At 34.4% G+C, this 27241-nt stretch overlaps 1 protein-coding gene, 1 long non-coding RNA gene and 1 other non-coding gene across 3 annotated transcripts; 1 reads left to right on the forward strand and 2 right to left on the reverse strand.

The window, feature by feature from the left end:
• Positions 1-7113: 7113 nt before the first annotated feature.
• Positions 7114-7185, reverse strand: Trnah-gug (transfer RNA histidin (anticodon GUG)). Its single transcript has one exon. It is a non-coding gene; the product is annotated as a tRNA-His (tRNA).
• A 675-nt stretch (positions 7186-7860) lies between these two features.
• Positions 7861-10428, forward strand: LOC127882206 (uncharacterized). Its single transcript, XR_008050443.1, has 2 exons — positions 7861-9320; positions 9828-10428. It is a non-coding gene; the product is annotated as an uncharacterized LOC127882206 (long non-coding RNA).
• A 4175-nt stretch (positions 10429-14603) lies between these two features.
• LOC127831736 (signal peptidase complex subunit 1-like) lies at positions 14604-25622 on the reverse strand. Its single transcript, XM_052356774.1, has 4 exons — positions 25473-25622; positions 18183-18242; positions 17033-17119; positions 14604-15258 (listed from the first exon to the last, which is right to left on the reverse strand). Exons 1-4 carry the CDS (start codon positions 25596-25598, stop codon positions 15130-15132), a joined length of 402 nt encoding a protein of 133 aa, XP_052212734.1. The 5' UTR covers positions 25599-25622; the 3' UTR covers positions 14604-15129.
• Positions 25623-27241: the final 1619 nt, after the last annotated feature.

Raw genomic sequence — 27241 nt, forward strand, 5'->3', positions numbered from 1 at the left:
AAGTAAAACAAGAGATGTGTTTGTCAGAAACACAATACCTCCTACTGCGTCGCTTTGACTGATTTTTTAAAATTATTTTGCATGTACAGATAATTTTGTCCCTTTGAGGCTTATAACTTCTCTTGGATTTTTGTTTACCTTTGACCTTGATGGATTACCTTTACCTTGCCGTTTCACGACTCAAAATGTGTAGCTCCATGAGATACACATGCATGCCAGATATCAAGTTGCTATCTTCAATATTTCAAAAGTTATGATCAAGGTTAAAGTTTTGGGACACACATAATGCATGACTGACTGACAGACAGACATGCCAAAAACAATATACCCCGATCTTTCGATCCGGGGGCATTAAAAACACATTTTCCCTTTTGGTCGATCACACAAACTGTGGTATAAATAGTAGGATACCAAGTAGAGAAATTGGAAGCGGTTCGCGGGACTTCTTGTTTGTAGCGGATCTATTGAAGCCATTGACGAATAGCGCCAAGACAAACACCAATATTAAGTCATATTATAACCATAACATTTTTTTATTTTTTCACTCTAAAGTCATTTAAGTAATGCCGCACTCATCAATGGTCATTAATTTAATTTTTTAAGCACTCGCAATAGTGCTTAACTCGACTATTTATAATTGAATGCAATTTCCATATAACGTTTGATAACATGGTTTTAGTTATATGATATATATATACAAATACAACACAATATCAATCTCTAATGCCGATTAGAAAACACCACAAATACATTTACAGTATATTCATTAGGGAAAATTTCATAGATATTTATAAGGTGACAAAAAGCAGTCAAGGACGATTAAAACATTAATAAAAAATACTGTACAGCCTGTATACATCATGTATAATATTATTTAAAAAACACACGATGATATTGTCTTTGTTGTCTGTGTTCTGTTTTCAATATATGTGTAAGTACCTGTTACAATACGATGCTTTTGTATCTAAACATTACCAAATGTACTGGTGATGAAAGCTGTGTTTATTAAAACGAAGTCTCTCATTTGCTCAATTCTGACAATTTTCCTGGTAACTATTACTTTTTAATCATTAAAGTTATGCTTTTCAAATGCAATGAAAACACATTTTTTCCCATTGATCAGAAAAGTACTAACTGTTCGAAAAGTTAATTGTTAAAGTTGTAAAAGCACCCTTTCGTATATAGACATTGATTGTTTGGATCTCGTGGATAAGTTAATCATTATTAAACAGGTTACTGTACAGTTTTGCTCGCATATACGGATTTGCGAATAAACAATGATTAAACAAATTGTGTCAAAAACTGGGGAATTCAAATTGTACAGTTTTTTGTTGATATCGATTCGTACTCATTGACGTATCGCAATGGTTTCCATTAGGTTTCACAACGCATGATAATTATATTATCACCTGTATGCCATCTGAGATACTTTCGTGTGTGTGTTATCTTCTGTGTGTCTCGTTATCACCTAAGGAAACTAGTACATGTTTGTCACAGAAAACCACTGTACAATATATATATTTTTCTTCCGAGAATAATAGCCTCATCTATTGTATAGGGCTGTAACCTTCAGTTTTCTATTCATCATTCCATTTTAAATGCATATTTGTTAAAATAGTCTTACGCGAAAACCAACAACACGAAAATACTTACAGATTTCCATTAAGGCTTCGTCTTATACGATGTCTAATGGTGCTAAGATCGTTGTATATGGAACATGATAAAGACAATAAATAGTGGACTGGGACGTGATATTTGTTGTGAGATTCAGCACAACAGAACACTTTAATAATCACAACTGTATGTAACTGAATACTAGTGGCTTAATGCATTTGATTACATACGCGTTTAACGTGATGGTCCGTGGTTTACCGACAATTGTTGTCTTTTTGTTAAAAGAAAGTATGATTGTTCATTGGTTATCAAACATGGTTGACACTTTTTGTCAGACATCTGAACTATCATGGATGGCGGTCCATTATCATAAATTCAGCATTTATTCCGGGTTTTCAAACTGTTGTTGGTTTTCTCACTTTAGATACATAGTATTATTTGTTAAATATTCATATCAAAGTCAAACACTTCCAAAACAATGCCGTGGGGTTAGTTGAAATTGAGATATAACATGTAACAGTCTTAAAACTGTTAATACTGTTGATACAAGCTAAGGATAAAAGGCTTTTGAGGAACTACAATTATGTGTGCGTTTACGAAATAAAAAGGATACAGTTTGAATATGTTCAATGATCAATTGACAAGCTAAAAATTGATAATTCAGTTCGGGGCGCTCAGCTAGTGGTTAGTACTGCGCGTTGTGGCCTGCGAAATTCGAAATTCGGCAGTAAAGTCTATTACAATCGCTGTCTCGGCACCGATGAACTTTGTTGATTAATACTTTTCAAAAGGATAACATAACAAGCATTACAAGAACAGACGTTGAACTTGTGAACGCCACCGAATAACACATTAAGTGTATATTTTTATTGGATGAATATTACATGTTGCAGGAATAAATTGATTACTACATGAATAGTTGTTTGTTATTTTGGCCTTAAGTAGGCATACCATTGAATACCACAATGTAAAACGGCATTTCAACTGACTAAAATTGGCAAATTGTATATAATACAAGTGCAAATTTGATCAAACACACCATTGGGAAAAGTAATTTTACACCAAAGTTTTAATAAAAAGCAAATATTAAAACACCCAAATAATATAACGTTTTAACTTTGAAAAATTAAGTTCAGCAATGCCGAGACAGCTGTATAAGTTCTAATTGACATGTTCAACTTAACAGTGAACAGTGAACATATTTGAACATTCCATACCAATCGAACCACTTTTGCATTAATTCGTGTTATCTTTTATTTGCCAATTTTAGTCAGTTGAAATGACGTTTAAGACTTAACAGTGAACACATTTAAACGTTCCATACCAATAGAACCATTTTGCATGAGACACAATATGAAGGAAATACATTATAATTAAGTTAAATACACATTTAGTTGCAATAATTCAACTCTCAGCTTTATAACCCAAAGGCGGGCCCAAAGAGTTGCAATGCGCCGTTTATTGTGCAAAGGTGCACTGCAATGGCTAAGGAACACTGATATTGCAAAAAGTTATCACAGTTTACCTGTCTAAAGCACAGACTCATGCAAATGGTACAATTAAAGCAAGAAATAATTGCTTTTTATTTACTTTGTTATTCTTTCGTACGATCTATCCATCATATTGGGAACTGTTGTACGTAATGTTAGCGAAAAAAGTGTCGATATCGATTTGGTCGCAGTACACAAATCTTTTGCACATCGTGATATTTGATTTAACCTTAGTCGATAACGATGTCGAAAAATATTAAATATTTACACTGTTCGAAATTTAAAATGAAACTGTCATCAAGAATAGTGTGTCGAAATATCGCCGCGTATTTTAGGTTGCATGCAAAGGATAATGTCCGTAACCTGCCAATTAGGTAAATTTGACGTGTTTTTTTATGTTTATTCATCTCTTTCCTTAATTGGTAACCAACGACGTCTGTTTAGTGATGCGCACGATATATGTGCGCAAAACTGCGATTGAGTTTAAGAAGGGGTGCATATGTACTTCCAGAGTCGCCATAGCAAAAATTATGAAAGGCTCTGGGAGTACGTTTATATGGACTAATGGAAAATCGGAGTTAGTGCGTGTGCGTAAAATGTTGTCCCAGGTAAGCGTATTCAATTCGCATGAGCATATCTGGGACGAAACATTCCGCTTAAACTGTATTTTAGTTTAACAAAGATTTCCTTTTAACGAAAAAAAAAGTAAGTTCAATACACACACTTACGGATTTGCGTACGAAAACCGCATAAACTTATCTGAAACCATCTTTTTGCTTAGACTGTATTTAAGCTTAAAAGAGACGGCCTTGAAATAAAAAACTCCAATACAGTAAAAAAGTGTTCTCCATGCATAACATGTGAGGACTAAACAGACTTATCTTGGGCATCACTTTGTATGGGTCTCCTCCTTTTGTAGGGGAGACTGCATTTTTATACGCTCGTCTTTTGCACGTTTCAATGTGCATCAAAAAAAAGAGGAAACAGTTTAGTGGTAACATTTGCCGTTCTGTCGTTTTGACAGGTCTGCGACCTTCTTAAAACCCGCCAACGCGCCAGAACGATATGGCAGAAATCTGCTGTCAAACTAACATGCTATGTTTTAATTGTAATGGAAATGTAACTTAAATATACAGAGCCGCTATTATGCTTAATTTAAGTTATTGCTCTCAGTACTTGCAAACGTTTATTGAATATGTGTGGCATGTGTTTTGTTTCTGACATCAGGATAATCTTCACGTTGAGTTTGATATATGACATACGGGATTATAGCATTGTGCTTTGATATATGACATACGGGATTATGGCATTGTGCTTTGATATATGACATACGGGATTATGGCATTGTGCTTTGATATATGACATACGGGATTATTGCATTGTGCTTTGATATATGACATACGGGATTATTGCATTGTGCTTTGATATATGACATACGGGATTATTGCATTGTGCTTTGATATATGACATACGGGATTATTGCATTGTGCTTTGATATATGACATACGGGATTATTGCATTGTGCTTTGATATATGACATACGGGATTATTGCATTGTGCTTTGATATATGACATACGGGATTATTGCATTGTGCTTTGATATATGACATACGGGATTATTGCATTGTGCTTTGATATATGACATACGGGATTATTGCATTGTGCTTTGATATATGACATACGGGATTATGGCATTGTGCGTAAGAGATATTTTAGCAGACGTTTATTTACACTCTGATCACTTTAAAGAGATATAAATCAAGTTGATAATTATTGGATAAAAACAACTTATTTTTCAAACGTTTTCATTACTCTGAACCTTATTCGTCAAACCAATCTTTACATCATGATAGGGATCACTCAGTGATATGAGACACATGTTCGTACAGTGTTTCAAATAGCGTTGTCTGACCTAGTACCTTCACGTTTTTGCATCAAATTTCGCAATTTTCTGTTTGTGATTTGACCGGGCTGACATTTAACATAGTATAATTTTTCATCATCACTCCCTTTGTATCGTTTTATTTGGGTACAGTTGCCGGGTTTTTTTATTATGGCAACCTTCTTCAGCCCGCAAAAACGCCAGAAATCGATATGGCAGAATATGACAAGTTCAAAATTGTCAAGGAAATCAAATGATGAAACTTACATACACACAGTGTATGCCTTTATATGAGATATTTGATTATTGGATGTGGCACATGCGATATGTTTGCACACGTTTAATTAAGCTCTTAAAGCTCAACAACAATAGAGATCAAGTAAGTCATTTTATAGGCATATAGTCAGGATATTTTGCGTGTTGTATTTGATATATGAGATATTTGATTATTGGATGTGGCATATGAGACATGTTTGCACACGTTTAATTATGCTCTTAAACTCAACAACAACAGAGATCAAGTAAGTCATTATGGGATAAAAAGATGCGTTTTTGAAAGGTAAATATTACTCGGAACCGTATATACCCCAATAACAATGTAACAACCCTAAACCAGTCAGGATGGGTAGAGCGAAGACCAGCGCCAATAATAAGTCAAATGTTACCATAACGTTTTGTACTATTTCACTCTTAAATTATTAAAATAGTGCCGCACACATCGATGATAATTTATTTTTAAGCACTCTTAATTGCTATTTATTAATTGAATGCAATTTCCATATCACATTTGATAGCATAATTTTATTGATATGAGTTCAGGGATATGTTTAAAAAAATACAACATCAATCTTTAATTCCGATTAGAAATCACAACACACCCATATCGTATTCGCGTCAGAGAAAATTGTAAAGATATTTATTAGGTCACAAATAGCAGTCACTGACGATTTAAAATAGCACTTAAATATACTCTACAAAATGTAAACCTTACGAATATTATACACCTGTAAAAAACAACAACTTGATATTGTCTTTGTTGCATGTGTTCTTGTGTAATTTATGTTGTAGAAACTTTTTATAAAACAATACGAAGCCTTTGCCTCTTAGCAAAGCTAATTGTTCTGGCGATGAAAGCTGTGTTAACGAAAAGCGAAATCTCGCATTTGTTCAATTCTGACAAGTTTTCTTGTAACTATTACTTTTTTATCATTAACGTTATGCTTTTTTAAATGCAATACAGAACACATGTTTTCCAATCGGTCAGAAAACCACTACTTGGTCGAAGTTTTAATTTGGTAAACTTGTTACCCGTAAAAGTATCCTATTGTATATAGACGTTGAGTTTTTTGGATCACGTTGATAAGTTAATCATTATAAAATTGTATACTGTAAAGTCTTGCGCAGATATACGGATTGGCGAATAAACAATTATTAAACCTATTGTGTCAATACAGGGGGAATTCAAATTGTACAATGTATTATTGAAATTGATTCTTTCTCGTCGACGTATCGCATTTTTTTTCCTTTATGTTTTACAAAGCATGATAATTATATTATCACCTCAATGTCATATGCGATACTTTCGTGTGTCTTATCTTTTCTGCATCAACTAAGGAAACTAGTACATGTCTGTCACAGCAAACCACTCCCAAACATATACATCTATATTTCTCGTGAGAATAACAGCTTCACCTATTATATTTAACAACGATAGGGCTGTAGCCTACTATTCTCTATTTATCATTCCACTTTTAATAATATTTTTAAAGGTAGTTATAAGCGAAAAACAACAACACGGAAGCACTTACAGATTTAAATAAAGCCTACTGCTTATACGATTTCTGATGGTGCTAAGATCGTTTTATATACAGAGTGTATATGAACATGATAGTGAATTTAGAAGGTGATATTTGTTGTGAGATTCAGTACAAATTATAGATAACACAAGTGCAAATTTTATCAAACACACCATAGGGAAAAGTAATTTTAAACCAAAGTTAAAGTTTTAATAAAAAAAATATTAAAAATATTAAATAAATAGTAAATATTAAAACAATCAAATAATATAACGTTTTAACTTCGAAAAATCAAGTTCAGCAGTGCCGAGACAGCGACTGTCACAGACTATGCCGTGACCAGGATTCGAACCTGGGTTGTCGCGGCCACAACGCGAAGTACTAACCACTATACGATCACGGCTGAGCGCGCTGAACTATAAGATGTAAATGACCTTATCAACTTAACGGTGAACATATTTGAACATTCAATACCAATCGAACCACTTTTGAATATTATTTAAGGCAAAATATGATAAGGAAATACAATACAATTAAGTTAAATACATGCACTGTATAGGCTCGATTAAAGTTATTGATCTAAATTAATTAATAAACATCGATTTAAATGGAAAAGCAAATGGACGCGCTATTGGAGAATCGGAGTGCGTGTGCGAGAAATGTCGTCCCGGATTTGGCGTATGCAATCCGCATGCGCATATCTGGGACGAAACCTTTCCCCCAGTCTGTAGTTTAGTTTAAAATAAATTCCTTAAATGTTATAATTAAGTTAAAAACATACACTTTTTAAGCGCGGTTTAAGTTATTTATTTATCGGACTAAGTGCGTGTGCGTGAAATGTCGTACGGACTTGCGTACGAAACCTGCATAAGCTTATCTGAGACGGCACTTTCCGTTTAGACGGTATTTTAGCTGTAATTGTAAAGAGACTGATTTTTAAATGAAAAACTCCATCACAGCGAAAATTGTCCTCCCAACATATCACGTGGGGACTGAGCAGTCTTATCTTGTGCGACACTTTGTAGGGGTCTCCTCCTTTGTAGGGGAGACTGCGCTTATAGGTTACATTACACTAAATCATTGTGTATCCCTCCGTGGTCCATTCGAAAGTAGTGCCTATTTCTAAAGAGTTCCTTTTCTCTTCTTGAATATAAGCCATTTAACAATGTGAGACATGACTTTTGTGGTTATTTGTAATATCCTGTATGTGTCTGGAGTACTTTGATGCCTTGGATTGGAAGCTAACTTAAAAGATGAACTTTTGAGGGTGTGTTTTCTATTGTGTGGGGCTTTTGTCGAAATTAGGATTCCGAAACACGTTTTTCTACGGTGGGTTCATTCGACAGCGATTTACTTTCTTAGAAGTTGCGAGACGGTATGTTTTTGATTGCAATTATTGGAAGATGACAGATCCATCTTTAAAATGATACCAGGTTCGGAAAAATTGATACGTCGGAAAGGCAAGAAAAATGCTGTGAAAGTTGTCAGTTTTATAATGGGACCCTATGGGAATCGGAATTAGTGTAATATAACCTTTAAAAAGCACATTTACTGCAATGTCAAGGTCACATGGATTCGTCTGCAAGCGAGACAAGTAGAAAATGAATTTTAATGAATGTTTTGATGATTTGGGTGCTAAAATAGATGAGAGGTGTCAATATTTTGGTCCAAATGGATGTTTTAGGTGGTTTTAGACGGTTCCGGATGGGTGGGGGACCTGGTATGGACAAGTAAGGGTAACATTTCCAACAAATCTTAAATGTAAATATTATTATGTCCATAGATTGAAGTTTCAGGTGGAGAGCAAGATGAAAAATATGCAAAATTACATGCATGCAACCCATTTATGCCATTTTTCTCTTTGTTTGTAGGCCTGACCGTTTGTCCTTGAGCCGTAGATGGTCAACAATCCGCTAGCTGTCTTGCTCTGACTGGTGCACTGGACATGATTTCAATGCGAGTCATCATACTGATTGTTTAATTAACACATGAATTTCAGTTTGTTCGTTAAAGTACTAACTTAGCTGTGTATTTTTACAGTGGACGTAGTGGTGCGGTGCAGCTGGTAGACTAGGTTTTTCCATATGTACACTATGTTTACAGAATTGCGGCCAGTGGAGCAACATAGCTGATGAGTTAATAGCACTAGTTCTTCAGACAAATAACTTTATTTTCAACCTATAAAGCATATTTAGCTGTAGGTGGGGCCAATTAGCTGTAAGATCTGGCTTTTGTTCTGTTAAGCCCTTAGAGTAATGAATTTCAGAGTGAAGACCATAGCGCCTTTTCCTAGTCAAGTATCGGGCAGCTGTATGTCTTTTCAGAAATGCACATGTCTTTTTAAGCATGTCATTGTGTTTGCTTTTAATAAGATAGGCAATAAACTCATAACCTTTAGACAAATGAGCATCTGTAAATTCAGATTTCACTATTTCAGAGTCAGCCAGACCATGATTGAGCTTAAGGATTGTGCTGCGGATGCAGCCTGTGCAGTTCCGGGAGAAAGTCACTGTCTCGGGCAATGCGGTCTGGTATCAGGTAAGCACTATTGAAAGCCTCACACTTTTGGGGGGTCTGAAGCCTTGTGCTGTCAATGCGATCTGGTTCAAGTACAATAAGAATGCATTCTCAAAGCAGTACTTCATCAGATATGGTTATCTCAAGCTTACAGTTCGCGGGCAGATATGACTTCGATTTGTTCTTGCTAGCAGAACCCCTACAGGCCAAACTATGCGTTAAGCACTATTTTCCACAGCAACCCTTGCAGACAGAAAAACAATACTTAAAATTACTTCTGGCATTTAATTTCTAATTTCCTACATATCTCTTTTCTATGTTTGTTTGCCCTTTTTAACTCTGACATGCCATCTTGCTCACATTGATGGAGCATACCTGTTTTTGTTTAGAGCCAAGTCCCCGGCTGCTCGAGTTTGCCGTGTCAATAATGAGAAAGCCATGGCATGATGTCTCCTCTATGTGTATCCTTATCTCAGTGTTGAACATAATTGCCAGTTTCAGGGGCCTAAACATTTTATTTTATTAAAGGTCTGGATGATCCTTGCCTGACTGCGGGTTTGTGTACACCTCAATCCGACTCTGTGTCCTGAACAGAGGCCGCAGTGGTGCAGCGCTTGTGGACGATCCATCAACATCCTGAAAGGTCAACACTACACCAAGCTGGAAAAATTGATCCTGATAGTCATCCCCAGGTAGTGGAATGAATGTTCACTGAACTACAGAGGAATCACACCCAAATGACTTTCCTGCCACGACATTAGTGTGGCCACTCGCGTAGGAATTCCTTAGCAAACATGCTCTTTTGCATGGTGACTGTGGACATTTTTGCAAAACTTACGCTTTCAACACTGGATTTTAAAGAGAATACTTAATAAAATGTCGCTAACAGGACTTATTTATATGAGAGAGACTATCTGGATGCGCATTAAGTGTCACTTTGTGTCGTAAGCTGTTGAAGGAGCGATTTGCGCCTTTTTAAGTGTTAATTTTGGGTAGCCGGCTTGTATCAGCTTGAAAGCTGAAAATTATGCCTCTCATCATAATAGCATTAATTTTTGTAATTGCAATGTGTATGTTTAGATTGTAAGTGAAGCTTTTAATAACAATTTTCTTAAAAAACATGATTTTATATGCTGTCAGTGAGTTTTTTATTGAAAAAAGTGCTTAAAATTTAAAAAAAGTCTCCTATTTCATCAAGAAAAGTACACTGATTCACAATCAATACATTTATTTGGGCCTTTTGCTGATATATTGGTGAATTTCGCATGCAATGATACCAGTTTTTGCCATGAAAGTTACGCGTAACAATAATTGGAGACGCAAAATCAGCTGTCGTCACTTAGACTAAAAATCGTGCATTCCGACATGCCTGCGGCCAATTTAGTCACCGCTTTAAATGGCCATTTTAAGGCCTTTACCCCCATCCGAATGCACTGAAATTGCATATTCATTGTGGAAATAGTTGAAATCTCATGTGGAGAAAGTTTGAAAAAGATAGGACAAAGTTGAGTTCCCTTAAAGGTTACATTACACTAAATCATTGTGTATCCCTCCGTGGTCCATTCGAAAGTAGTGCCTATTTCTAAAGAGTTCCTTTTCTCTTCTTGAATATAAGCCATTTAACAATGTGAGACATGACTTTTGTGGTTATTTGTAATATCCTGTATGTGTCTGGAGTACTTTGATGCCTTGGATTGGAAGCTAACTTAAAAGATGAACTTTTGAGGGTGTGTTTTCTATTGTGTGGGGCTTTTGTCGAAATTAGGATTCCGAAACACGTTTTTCTACGGTGGGTTCATTCGACAGCGATTTACTTTCTTAGAAGTTGCGAGACGGTATGTTTTTGATTGCAATTATTGGAAGATGACAGATCCATCTTTAAAATGATACCAGGTTCGGAAAAATTGATACGTCGGAAAGGCAAGAAAAATGCTGTGAAAGTTGTCAGTTTTATAATGGGACCCTATGGGAATCGGAATTAGTGTAATATAACCTTATATACGCTCGGCTTTTGCCCGTTTCAATTTGCATAGAAGACTGACACAGTTTTAGGGGTGTCATTTGCCGTTCTTTCGTGTTAACAGTTTGGCGACCTTCTTTACAACCGCGAACACACCAGAATGATACGGCAAAACTCTGCTGTCAAACGAACATGATATGTCTAAAATTGTAATATAAATTAGATAATGAAACTGAAATAAACATTGCACCTATTATTCGTAATTTAAGTTATTGGTCTTAGTACTTGCCAAAAATGTGTGGTATGTGTTTTATTTTGACAGGATACTCTTCAAGTTGTGTTTGATATATGGCATTTGAAATTATTGGATGGTGCGTACGAGATATGTAGGCAGACGTTTATAAACTCTCTGAACACTTTACAGCGATATAAATCAAGTTCATAAGTGTTGGAATAAACAAACTTATTTTTGAGACGCTATCATTAATCTGAACCTTATTCTTCAAACCAATGCTGAGCACACGATACGGATCGCTCAGTAATATGAGAAACATGTTCGTTCACCGTTTCAAATTGCAGTTTCTGACCTTCACAACATGTTCGTACCTTCACGTGTTTGCATCCATTTTCGCCATTTTCTGTATGTGAATCGATGTTGCTGACATTTAAATAAGTATCTTTTTCTCATCATTACGTCCTTTGTATCGTTTGTTTGGTACATTTGCCGTTCTTTTATCTTGGCAACCTTCTTTAAATCCGCCAAAACGCAAGAAAATGATATGGCAGAAATCAGCCATCAGACGAATAGTACAAGTTCAATATTGTTCAGGAAATCAAATGATGAAATTACATACACAGTGAACTTCTTCCGTGAAATTTAAGTTATTGATTTCGGCACTTAATAACGTATGTTTAATATGTTGTTTATGTTTTTATATATTCTAACATCATGATATTCTGCTTGTTGTATTTGATATATGAGATTATTGGATATGGCATACGAGACATGTTTGCAAACGTTTTACTTTATAAATACTCTAAAAAGTAAAAACTCTACAAAAATAGAGATCAAGTAAGTATTGGATGTATGGATGTGTCGTTGAAACGTAAATATTACCCGGTATTTACCCCAATTACAATGTAACAACCCTTAGCTCAGGATATATTTTGGGGATTGGTCTCCTCCTAAAGAATCATGTTCGCACACGAAGTTTCCGACCCTAACCACGTGCCAGTAACTCCACGTGTTTGAATCGAATTTCGCAATTTCTTTGTGTGAATCTAAGGGCCTGGCATTTAAATTATTATGAATATATTCGAATACTCTACAATATTGTAATGTCTGAAGTTTCTCAACAGGCTTGCAATTTATTTATAGAAATATACAGAATCTACTTTTGGTAACATTCATTCGGAAGGAAAGTGATGCAAGTCTTGCATTAGTTTGAAACTTCAGGGGGGGGGTAGAGTGGGAAACATGAATGACTTGACCATCAAATATTCAACATAGACGCAACTTCTTTACACTTACGCTTTGATAACTCGATGCGCACATGCTTTTTTGCACATCGTATGAATCTTTGCTATGGTAGGTTGCTTTGTTTAATAGTTAATCTCAGCATATCTCAATGTCCATTTTACGTACAATTCAAAGATTCACGATTTGGAAAATTATGTAAGAATCAAAGCGCATCGTCATTGTAGGAAGTTAACAGTTAGATATATTACATTATACATTGTGGGTTTCGAACTTGGACGACAAAACATTTGTAATAAATAGGCTGATTAGCAACAACGCTAGTATAAATGGAATGTTAAACTCTGAAATAAAAGATGGTTTCTAATTATTTCTCCAGCAAGAGACAAGTATAGCTACATTTTTGCATTAGAAACGTTGTTTTTTTTAGGAAAAGAAAGGAATTCAAATTATGTATGTAATTCTATACGCCGCATGTCTGTCCTTAACAAAAGTTAAAAGGTATCATGAGCGAACAACATAGCTGCCGATCAGACGTGCATGAATGAGCAGGCTGGCCTGAGGCTACGCTGGCCGCATCAGACATATGACCCACATTTGCATGACGGGGCTCGTATCACATGCGTACACTAAGTCTACCTTGAATTTGTCATACTAGTATTAATTAATAACACGGGCAACGTACGTAGTGTTGTGTAACATACTGTAATAAGCACACACTAGAAATTCAAAGTTGAAAGGGAGAATAAATTATTTGATTTTTTAAAGTATGATAATAACATTGCACATTCAAAGCTTCTTTTTATACAAAGGTGTACGCGGTTGAATTAAAGACTTTAAAAAGTGTCAACGATTACTTTGTTGAACAAGATTATAATAATCGTGTTATCGTGTAACATAAGTTGAAAAAATGGCATAACTTTTGTAATTTAACATAGGATGAAAAAAGCACATTCGCAACTTAATATCATAATATACAATACCAACTAGCAAGTTATATTGTTGTACGTTGAAAAGTATACGATTAACGAGTCGGACAGTCATGACTACAGAAACAGGAGCCGAAATTCCTGAAGTCGCCCATAGTAATTGCACTGTACTCTTTCGGTTTCGTAGCGAGTGTATAATAAGCAATAGCTTATTGGTAAATGACATGTTAAAAGATGTGACTTAATTAGAACTGGTTGTTTGCGTATTTGATGGCTTCGGATGTTTGACTCACTTATTGCACAGTTACAAATTGTCTGACATTTTCTCATACGTTTTAATTGATTATAAGAGATTTAACAAGACTATTGTCAAGCAATATAAGTCCCATACCGGCTCCACCATTGTCAGAAATTCCAACATTTTCAGATTTTTTTATTTTATTTGTTGCCATAGCAACCATAATTGTTGACGTACGAACAAAATGAAATGACGTGCATAATGTCCATATTGCCATCTATCCATGTTTCAAGTTTCATGAAAAAATATTAAGAACTTTAAGTTATCGCAGGATCCAGAACACCACCATTTTCAGCAGTATTTCTAGTCTATTTGTTGCCATAGCAACCAGAATTTTTGACGTAGGAACGAAATGAAATGACGTGCATAGTGTCCATATTGACATCTATCCATGTTCCAAGTTTCATGAAAAAATATTAAGAACTTTTAAAGTTATCGCAGGATCCAGAAAAGTGTGACGGACAGACTGACAGACGGAGCGCAAACCACAAGTCCCCTCCGGTGAAACCGGTAGGGGACTAATTACAGCTAACACGAACGCATATCAAACTGTTTTGTTAATAAGTTTTATATATTAGTTATTATACATTATTTTTAATTATTAATGTCATGAAACGAAATAAATCAACAATTCAAGCAATAGAATCTTCAGGACATTTTATTAAGGATGGAAGAAAACTCTTGTAATAAATAGAAATAATTTTCATATATCTCAGCAAGCAAAATGGAATAGGATTTGTTTCGTCAAACATTTCCTTCGCGCATTACCCAGGTACTTCATATTTGACAAAACACGAAGGGTTATTCCTGGCTCAAGATTTTCTTACATAAATGTGCATCGCATTGGCAAAATACTTCTGAATTTGGCTATTTTAGTATGTACAATGTAGCCATTGACTAGAATGGTAGAGGTGCAATATAATATTTATGTACCTTTGCCATGAACTCCATTACTGAGGCTTCAGATAATCAATGGTCAGAAGTATTAGCCTAATCATTTCAAACTGCACACAAATAGATAGACTGCTCTCAAACAAATTCAAACAAAACAATTTTGAAACCAGATCAAAACAAATGCACAATGTTAAAATTATACAATAAAAATGATTTGACAAATATTCTAAATTTCTCACATGTACACATGACTAAAAAAAAGCATGTTTATTCTATTTCTTTTTCTTGGACTTCTGCGCAGACGCAGATGTTGTTGTGCTACCTATTTCTTCCGCTTCCGGTCTAGCCTTTTGCCATGATAACGGATTTTTTCTGAACATGCTCCAAGGTGGCAATGTGAGCTGAAACAAGCAAAGTTTTTATCGTTTCTGGTGAGGTAAACAACAGAGCATTAGACTGTGTCGTACTACGTACATCAAGGATTTAACCAAATTGTGATTTTAAGTAACATAAATACTCAAAATCAACGAAAATTTCTCAAAATATTTCGTAAAATAAAGCCATCCCGTAAAAATCAGTGTTCCTTATAGCAATAGCCATAATTTCAACGCTAGATGTGGTGAGGTAACATAGATTTAACGAGATACAAAATGTTCGTTTTTTGTGCAACAATATATTCCAAGTTGATTTATTTTCCGCCACGATATCCGAACATTTACCAGCAAGCGATAAAGGCTTCAACAGCGTCAGAAAAAAGACTGACGCATGAGAACTACGTCGCTGCCCAAAGCCAATCTGGCATTCGCTCGTAAATGTTTGGATATCGTAGCCGGAAATTCAAATGTAATAAATTGTGAAACAAAAACATAACACGAGCATTTTGTATCGCGTTAAATCTATGTTACCAGACCATATCTAACGTTGAAACATTGGCTTTTGCTATAAGGAACGTTGATTTTTTATGTCTTAATTTTATTTTTCGAAATATTGTACGAAATATTCTTTGCTTTGGGTGTTTATGGGCCTTTAAATATTGTATTGGTAAATTAAATGGTTATTTTGTTAATTATAGAAGACACTGATGCTGAGATTCATTATTCATTAAAACTGTATGCCAATGTTAAATTCAATTTTACAACTTTCCACATTTCATACACTTTAAAACAAGGCATGTCATAGTAAAGTTGTTAAATGCTAATGAACCATTTAAAAAAGAACTTTCCAAGATAAAAAAAAAACACAACACAATTATAACAAGTTAGTACAAGAAGAGTGGGAAACATTTTTGTTTCTTAATTTCATTTCTTCTTGTATAACAAAGTTAATACCACCATAATAATTATTTTTATCAATGTACATGTTGATTTAGCAATACAAGTTATATAGATATTATAGATTTTAACAAACAAAATAAAGAAAATGTTTATTAACAAAGCAGAAGCACATAGGACCGTCCATAGACTTTTGATGTGTATATGCTTTCAACAATTTTTCTATGGTTTGGAAAAGAATGTGTGGTCTATTCCCATGATATTTTTCAACTTGGCCATATGTAAACACATTTTTAAATTGACCAAAAGCATTTGAACAACTGTTTTCATCTAGTTGATGATTAACTATAAGGAATGGAATATAGACAATTGACGAAAGGTGATCACATATTCTGCTCAAATGAAAAAACAACAGAATCTATGAGCATGTTAATTTAACTTAATACTATTTCTGATCTGTATCATCGTGAAGTAATAGATATAGTGTCTGCCTAGGAATCAGAAGGTAAGAGGTTTGATCCCAACTCTGGCAGTCTGTAGCAACATACCAAAACTGTTTCTATCCACAAAATTTAGAAATCATGAATCAGAATGTCTTTACGAGCCTAAGGCCTTTACCACAATTCTGCAAAAATAAAAGGTTTAACTCTTTATCGCTCTGACAGAAGCAAAGTGCAAATGGCGATATGCAACCAGCATAAAACGAGGACAGTGTGTGAGTAACTCACAGTCTGTTCACGTTTTATGCTGTTTGCTGCTCATCATTATCTTATGGTTAGAAATGAAGGCATTAAAACTTGAATCTAGTAAAAAGGCCTTTAATTGAATTTGATTGCCTAGGGGACTATGAACACATCAAAGTGTGTATCTGAATGTTAAAGGGTTGTAAATAATTGCTGCTTACCAGGCAAGAGATGACAAATCCAGTGATGAGAATGTACATGGTCTGTGAGAACTGCTGGCAGATGTAGCCCCAGATGAAGCCAACCACCTGAACACAAAAATATCCACAACGGTAACTGCTGTCTGTATTTAACTCAAACACACTGTGACACAAATATCAACATTATTCAGTAATGTAAGTATGTCATTTAAATAATAACAAGTAAATAAGCAATGCTCTGGCAAAACAGGTTTCAAAGCATGTGCACAAACTATAGAGTGTCCTCCAATATCAGCATGTGCAGATCACACAGGCTTTTCAGGTGCAACACTATTTGCTTTAATGCTATATATTTCTTTTAACCCTTTGCATGCTGAGAAATTTGTCGTCTGCTAAAATGGCATCTGCTGAATTTCTTACATTAGCATTTTCTAAGATTTTTTCAAAGAATACTATCCGAATAGCAAACAGTTTGGATCCTGCTGAGACGCCACTTTCTGTGGCGTCTTATCTGGATCCAAACTGTTTGCAAAGGTCTTCAAAATTCGGTTCCAGCACTGAAAGAGTTAAAGAAAGTGTCTTCTTAGCAGAATCCAGTTCAGGCCGAAAGCACCATCCCTGATTAGCCTGTGAATACTGCACAGGATATTCTGGCACAACACTTTACGCACATGCATTAAGCCCTGTTTTCTCAGAATAAGGCTCAATTGTATATTGAAGGGATTTCAATTTAAGCAATTCAAATTTGAATCTCGATTCTTTAAAAACAAATCAATCATTCAGAAAAATAAAAACTAATTACATTGTGTACAAGACAATAAAAGACAATACAAAACATTGTTATTTTAAAAACTATTTACGTAATAATCAAACATCCTTTTTCATATTTAATAATGAACTACTTTACCAACGACTTTTCCAGAGGATATTGTAAATTGGAAGTGATAGTCGTCTTTTTGCATATTGTGTCTGTATTTTGTATATATTTTTGTAAACTATAGTTACATTTAAACATCATTTAAGTCATTTATAACACAACAACATTATTAAGATAATGAAGGCTAACATCGTTACTTTTTTGCAATTGACACCCAAAATAAGGACCTAGGTACATAACCTGAATATGAGATTAAATTGGAATGCATACAAAATTAATACAACATTGACTTACAGCAAATGATATAATAATCATCTGAAACATTTTCTCTGCCTTTTTCTGTCCTACAAAATCCTGAAATCAATAAAACAGACTTCATTGCATATTAAACCTATATTATCAGTTTTTACATGAAAAATAAATAATTTCATGCGTGACATCCGATTGCATAACTACAGCATAGGCGCTCGATATAAATGATTATATATATTTTTTTTATTATTATTATTTTGTTTCTAGTTACCCGTATAATGCAAACACATGCTAAATCAATAAAAATCTTCCGACAAAACGTCTGCTTAAAAAAAAGTTCGACTATTTACATAGAAATTTCTATGTACATAGTCGATCTTTTTTTTAAGCAGAATTTTGTCCGAAGATTTTTATTGATTTAGTATGTGTTTGCATTAGAATAAACTACGGGTAACTAAAAACAAAATAATAATTATAACAAGGGACAAAATTGTCACAAAACCAGGTTTTCATTGTGAAAAAAAAATCTGATAAAGGGAGAAAACTCAAACTGAACTTTTGAAATGACCAAAAAAAATTAACCCCCTTTGTAAGTTTTTTTTTTTTAAATCTATTTTTAGTCGTGGCGACCTTGACATTAGAGATATTGACGTGATTCTTTCGTGGGACACACCGTCCCATGATGGTGAACAAATGTGCCAAATGATTTTAAAATCTCACAATGAATGACATAGTTATGGCCAGGACAAGCTCATTTATGGCCATTTTTGACCTTTGAACTCAAAGTGTGACCTTGACCTTGGAGATATCGACGTAATTATTTCCCGCGACACACCGTCCAATGATGGTGAACAAATGTGCCAAATGATTTTAAAATCTGACAATGAACGACATAGTTATGGCCCGGACAAGCTTATTCCGCCAGCCCGCCAGCCAGCCCGCCCGCATTCGCCAATCTAATAACCAGTTTTTTCCTTCGGAAAACCTGGTTAATAAAAATAAATAAATAAATATAAACATTGACATCGAGCGCCTATGAACTACAGGGCTTTTCATCAGGAAATTGGGAAGAGGCCATAGCTTTTCAAATTGGGAATTGCATGCGCAATAACTGCTCATTTTGGGAAGACAGTGTTTTTAAAAGTTTTTGAAACAGGGTCTTTTTCATTGTGCAAAAGTATTAAAAGACACATTGTGGTGCATTAATCATATTAGAGCTCATTGCTTTAAATTTGGGAGATGTCCAATGTGTCTAAGTTAAAAAAATAAATATTTTTTTAAACAATTTGGGAAATTCCTCTATCAATTTTGGGGAAATATGACCTTATTTTCGATTGGGAAGTAGCCGAATTTCGGCCTCTGTTATATAAGAGTGAAAAGCCCTGAACTATAGAACTTAGATTTTCATGTACATATTTGTAAAATAATGATGAATGTTCATTTTTAAACGTTCAGTGTTTTGAACAACATTTAAATCAAATAATGGTGTCAATTTACATTCTCCTTGATAAATTGGTTAACCGGTACTAGTAAACACAAACTGTACATTGTCCTTGGTTAACTGGTATAGTATGAGTTCAAAGTGCACTATCTTATGCCAGTAACTAACAACTACCAGGGCTCAACATTAAAGGTAGTCCGACTGTCCGGGACAACCAAATTGTTTGTCCGGACAAGTAAATAAAGAATTTGCTAGTCCGACTGGACAAGTGGTCATAATAATTGTATAACTTAACAAAATGCCTTTAAAGCCATTATTTCTGTGGAGATATCACGCCACTTTTCCGAGTATATTTTGTATACGTTTAATCGTCGAAGCCCGAGATATTCCAATAGTTCCATGTGATACATGTACTACACTGTACTGTTCACAAGGGAAGCAACCCTTAACATTTTTTTCTTTGCCAAGATAACAAGAATATTCTCCCTTGTAAAGAATATGCATTTTACGACACCGGTACACACCAATCTTACAGACAATTAAAGGGATCTTTTCACGGTTTGGTAAATTGACACAATTGAAAAAAGTTGTTTCAGATTCGCAAATTTTCGCTTTAGTTATGATATTTGTGAGGAAACAGTATTATTGAACATTTACCATAGTCCAATATAGCCATTATATGTATCTTTTGACGATTTGAAAACCTAAAAATTATAAAGTGTTGCAACGCGAAACGATTAAATAATTTGGAGAGTTCTGTTGTTGTCGTTTGAATTTACGAAACTACATAGATTGCTTATATAAGGTATAAAATACTTTAGCTGTGTATATGCGGCGGAATAGTCGAGAGGGCTAATGCGTTTTTACCTCAGAATAACTCAAGGACTCCGGGGTCACTGCTTCGAGCCCTGGTACCGGTTACTTTTTTTTCCTTTTTTTAATTTTTATTCTTGATTTTTTACTGGAGCTTTAAAGATCCATTGTTTACATTTATCAACATAAAGCATTTAATGACAAACTTAAAAATATGCCAAAATCTGTGAAAAGGCCCCTTTAACGTAGTGACGTCCTCTCTATGTATAGAATGATTTTATTTTTTTTTTAAATATCAGTTAAGTACTGTACATATACATCACTTTTAACATTTTTTGTTTGATGTTGGCAACACACAAGTTTTTGTCAGGTATTATGGCTTTGTATAATGATTAAAAATCAATAATCTTGAGTTTTCCTGTTATTCTAGTCAGTTCTTTTTGTATTGAAATTGCCTACAATTATGTTTACATGTATTTTGAACGATTTAAGTCTTTATAATTTGAGCATTTTGCATTATTTCATTATTTTGCAAAGTACTGAGCAGAATAAGATATAATGGTCAGGACAAGTTGCTTTTTGGTCAGGACAAGTGAAATTATGGTCTACTTGTCCGACTGGACAAGTGGCTTCAAAAGTTAATGTCGAGCCCTGAACTACCCTACTACCCATTTGCATATTTGAATCAGAGGTTAGATAAAAATAGCCGTTGAACTGATTTCATTGGAATATAAAAACTACATATTTTATAAATGCTTTTTAAATCTTTAACAATGTAAATAAAACAGCAGACAATGCTAATCTATCCTTTGCCAAAAAAGCAATTGGCCACAATTTGACCTTTTTGGATAAAGAAAATACCCATATGCAACATGCAAGAACTAAACAATAGATTGCCAAGCAACATCATCAGGTTCCCTACCGGTGAAACTCCACCATTGTCAGATTTTTATTTTATTTTATTTGTTGCCATAGCAACCAAAATTCTTGACGTAGGAACATTGGAACAAAATGAAATGATGTGCATAATCACCATATTGCCATCTAATGATCTATCCATGTTCCAAGTTTAATGAAAAATATTAACAACTTTTAAAGTTATCGCAGGATCCAGAAAAGTGTGACAGACTGACGGAATGACAGACTAACTGATGGACGGAGCGCAAACCATAAGTCCCCTCCGGTTTCACAGATAGGGACAATCAAGTTTGGCATCAGATAATTTCAATCAGAGCAGGCATGAATAAAATCAGTTGGCACTCCACAGAAAAGGCAAACTCTCATCTTTGCTTACATGTACTTGTATATTTAAAAAAAAGTTACTTGCATATTCTTACAAATGTTTATTGGAGCTCTAGTACACCACTGAAAACTTACAGTTAAGTCAAACATTATTCAGAATGCCAAACAGTTTGCAATACTTGCACAGAATTTTGGATATTTTGCCACTATTCTTTTTCATATCCTTGTCACCCCCCACAAGTTATTTCTGCCCTTGTCATTTATCCTTTTTTTAAATATGATAACAAAAAAGATTCTTATGTTAATATTTAGATCACCAGAATTCTGTCACTTGTTGTTTTCTTCGAAGTGGTGTCATCTCGCAAAAACGTGTTGCTGTGAAAATCCTTGTATACGATTGGTTAAAGAGGAATTTAAATGCAGGAGTCATGTCCCAAACTAAAACGGTTCATTTCATACCGGTCTACTAACCATTCGAAGAAAATATCTTTTTGTTCAGCCGAGCTTGGATTATTTGTTATTTATTATTATTATAACTATTGTTTAATTAAATTGACTTTCGACATGATTTCTCGTATTTTAACGTGATACAAACCTATAAGTTACTTTAATAAGGTATTATTTATGCTTTCGAAACCGGTATGGTAATTTGACCATAATGAAAATGGGCTGAATTTTAATTTTTATTTACGTCCCTTCGAGCGCGTTTTTTTTCGTATTAAAATATTGTGATCGGCTATTTTTTGTTTGTTCCATCAGACTGATTTACTTGAATTTCTTGTCGGTCCTGAGTAAATTTGCCGGTCAGGACCGGCAGACTGAGGGTTTTGGTGAACCCTGGGATAATGCAGGGCTCACGCTGGGTTCAAATTTTAGGGAGAAGTGACTTCTCCCTAGACACTGATTTAGGGAGAAGTGAGGAGACTTTAGGGAGAAGTGGAGAGACTCGGACAAAGGGTTTGCTTGTAAGGGGTTACAACATACATATATGTGATAGTAATAATCGACACAACAGATAAATAACCATAATTTTACTAGCTCTTTATTCAATCCATTTTGATGTGAACATACATAGTGTAATAAAGACTTAAGTATTTCAAAGATGATAATTGAAGCAGTAGCCAACATAAATATTTATGTTTGAAATATGACATATGCCAGGGGTTTTTCTGCCTATTTTGGGAAAAGGAGTCTGACCAAATTGGGAATTTTGTATCGACAAAATTGGTCATTTTGGGAATTTTTGCTTCGATGAAACGGCTCATTTGGGAAAAAATTGTGAATTAATCATGCTTAAATAATTCAGTGGTTTAACAAATAAATTTGTTTTTATTTGTTATTTTGTCTTCTTTATATAAACAGATGCAATATTAGGCATGTTCAACGTTAATTCAAGTACTGCAGTTTTGTTTTTCAGTTACAGTTACACTCTGAGATAAGAACTGAACAGTCAAAACCTTATAGCAGATATTTTTGACCAAAACAAACACTGGTTAGTCACACAAATTATAAGACAATTCATTCTTAAAAAAAATTGGGAATGTTTATTATAATTTCGGTTTGGGATCGGGTCCGTTTGCTTTGGGAGTGCCTCCGTTTTCCGGAGGCGCAGACAGTGCTGAAAAATCCCTGTATGCTAAGCAGCTTTGTTAATTTGTGGTAAAAAAAAACGTTGTGAATATTAACACTTAAATTCGTTGCTTTGAATAACTTTGAGCCAATGTTTGTCAACAATAATAATATTAATGAAAACAAAAATCTATATTGACAAATTTAAAGTCCAAACAATGATCAATGTCACCATGAAGTAACATCCAGTCTGAAGATTAAAATGAAACATAGTTATTGCTAATTATAGGATATATTTATTTTACAACACGTTATTTCAACTAATGTCAACAACGTTGACAGTTTTGTAAGGTCGCGAAAATATATGACAATATAAGAATTACATTTTACTTGGTGAGTGATAAATCCTCCTTCCAAACAAGCTCATTATTTGTTGAAATAACAACTGTCTGTCCCTATTCATGTTTAAATTCATCATGATTGAGGACAGACAGTGTTTTAAAGTTTAGAAATAAAATCCAAACACAAATATGATTTTCCATGCCGTAATTTTGGACTAAAAATTGACCGCATATTCGCATTAAAAAATAGATTAATTTTCAAATTTTAAAAGGTACTTTGAATTAAAAAAATCAATATTTTTGCACACAAAAAAAAATCATAGCCAAAGATTTCAGAAGTTTAAAAAAATCAATAGTGCTGAGTTTGATTTCATTCGAGTGTGATATAGATTGGTTACCTCCCCTTATCTATCGCTAATCTCTATATAGGGATCGGTACAAGCTAATTTTACCGGTCCAAAATTGGACCGGTTATTTTTAGAAAAATATCAGGGGAAGTAATCCGTCTACCATTTCCGGTTTATTTCCCCGAACTTTTTGACAGCTGACATGTAAGAATAAAAGCTCGTTCTTGTCAAATAAGATTCATAATACATATGCAGCTTGAATACTACATGATACATAATATCATCGCGTAACTTAAAAGTGGAAATTCTTGATTTGTGAGCATGTGCATCTTTGTATTTGATCTAGTTATCAACGGAATGATAGAGATATTAAAAAAATAATCTGGGAAACCCCTCGCGCAAACCATTACATTGTTACGTCACGTCAAGAACAGCGCTATCGATTGGTCTTCGCGTTATCCAATTAAAATCGCCGATACATTAGCCTGTACCTGTTGCATATTATAGTCAACGGAGTCAACGGTTATATTCAACGGGGGACCAGTTAAAGTGTGATAGTGCCTAACCAAGCGTGACCTGAGCCGCGTGACCTCAGAGATAATCTTTCACAGCATGTGACTATCGTCTGCAACAAAAGGCTTATTAGTGATCTGATAACAAACCATGCCCTTTGGGCATAATTCATCGTAATCACATTAATTGATCAATTAATATGGCAACATCACCCCCGTGGATTATCCCTAATCAATATCAAATCAATAACACTTGAAAGACGTCAGCAAACTTCAATTATCACCCCACACGCACGTGACTGCATTCGAGTTGAACACTGACTTGACGTTCGCCGATTGGATAAGTTTGGAGGTTGGGAGAATCGGGGGCGGGGTCTACCTCAAATTACATGTCGCTCGATTGCGACACGCTTCGGGCAGTGACAGTGTGTATTGGAAAATGTAATCATACCTTGACATCCAGAAAACCGGATGTAAACAAATTCCGATGAAAGAGCGACTGGAAGTCGCTTTTTATCTACGATTTCTTACATTTTAGGCGACATTTGGCGTAGGGAAAGCGACTATGTCGCTCACGTCGCCCCCTAGCGCGAGCCCTGTAATGTAGAAAACCTTGGAGCCAAATAAAATTTTATGTAGCCCGATTTCCTCATTTGTAGCCATTGGCTAATTTGGTGAATGGCAGAGTAAGCCCTGAAAACTGCTCTGCTACAATCAATAATATAAACACTATCAATCGATGAGGATGGAACTACCTAGAAGCAAAACAGTCCATTTATAACCAATCCATACTGTGTTTTGGAGCGCAAGTTCAGTTAATGAATAAATATATAATAAAAAATACAGCTTATTTAATTATTAAACATACTAACTGTAGGGCTTTATTTCTGAACTCGTAACGTGCTGCAATTTACTTACAATAACTGTAAAACAATGTATTTATGGTAAATATCCGAAATTTAATCTTTCCGAAACAATGGTCATGGAGGAAATATACATATGTTCATAATACTGTCAATAGCATGCCGATAAAAAAAATCATAATGATATTTAAATAAATTATTCACCATGTGTGTAGGTATTTTCTTAATTGCCTCTGGAAGGTAAGCTTTAATATCCATATTTGTGAGTGAATATGTACACGTCTTTCTTTCCGGAAGTAAATTATCACGAGGGTTACTTATCACTAACATTTTTTCGGACTAACGCATAATCACGTTCTGGAGGCTACGCATGCGCAATGACATTCCTTCTTTACTCTTAAAAAAAACTAAGCAATTTTAGATATCAACTTTGATCGTGACAAATCTACGATCCAATATGTCACTTTATTTGGTAAGAAAGATACAGAGGAAACAGTTTACTACAGTTACGTCTTGTTTTTACATTTCCGAAATGATCATTAGAAATTGATAAAACCTGATAAACTCGAAACGATTGAAAAATTTGGAGAGTTCTGCTCTTATCGTTACATTTTTGTAACAACATAACACGTAGATTGCTTATATAAAGTATTAAAAATAAATAGACTGCATGTAACACGGACAGCTTAGTGGTTTAAGCTCTAGCCTTTTACTCTAAGGGTCAGTGGTTCGAGCCTAGGTGTGATTAACTTTTTTCTCTTTTGCTTTTTTTAATGGTGTCTTGTTTCATACAGGAGCTATTAAGTTCTGATGTTTACATTTATCAATTTAAAGAATTTAATAACAAACTTCAAAACATGCCAAAATCTGTGCACAGGTCTATTTAATAGCGCAATAATTCATTTTGACAAATTGCACCGTAGTACTTGGAGATAATTAATATGTGGTAGTACATGGCATGAAAAATATAGGAGTTGCCTACATAAGCTTTTGCATATAATTTTTAACCAAGAAAAATAGCTCATTTAAAAATAATTCAATCGCAAAAACTTGAAATGATAATCGTATAAAATATTCACGAAAATTGAATGCAAAATATAGGAGGAGTTGCGTTCAGAAGAATGACAGAAGGATGAACGCACACACGAACGCCTACCGTTTCTATATTCCAAAGCAATTCGGCGAGCAATAAGAAATTGAGATTACTTGAATGAACAAAGTAAAAAACTTACCGTTTGTTTCTAGTCAAGTTATGCGAGTCGTTGGATGCACCGGAATCATGGTCTCTACTATATATTTTCTTTTCTTTTTAACTTATTGAAATGATTCATAGCAAATAGGCATTTTCATTTGAGATTTAAAATATAAAACGATGTATTAACTTGTTCATTCATGAAAAACACATTCTAATGAAAACAAACATGTTTTATTTCGCGCACCTGATGAGGTTGTCGTTAACCAGATTACATTTTGGTTTCAAATATGCATGGGACCCATATAGGTTGGTAATGATTGTTTTATGTGCAGAAATGTTATGTTTAAACAGACAATTCGTTATGTGGGTCAATACAAAGAGGATATTTGTTGGATTCGATGGAATATCGATTTTATTTCACGAGTGATCATATAAAATAATATATGCAGCCACGAGTGAAAATATGTATTTTTTTATGATCACGAGTGAAAAAAAATCGATATTCCATCGAATCCAACAAATGTTCTTTTAAATTTTATGCTTTTTCACCGTTAATATTTTCATTTTAAAAGAGTTTAACTGGATAATTTCGCTGGATATGTGACGTCATTTCGTCGAATAAAATGACGTCATTTCACAGTAAAACAGTGAAAAATATCGTTATTTTTCACTGTTTGAAACAGTGAAATACCAGTTTTATTTCACTGATATTTCTCTATAAACCACCGGAAAGCGTAAAATAGTCATATACCTAGTAAAACCGATTTAATTTTTATTA

This window comes from Dreissena polymorpha, chromosome 5 (assembly GCF_020536995.1).
Source record: "Dreissena polymorpha isolate Duluth1 chromosome 5, UMN_Dpol_1.0, whole genome shotgun sequence".
In the NCBI taxonomy this organism is placed as follows: Eukaryota; Metazoa; Mollusca; class Bivalvia; order Myida; family Dreissenidae; genus Dreissena; species Dreissena polymorpha.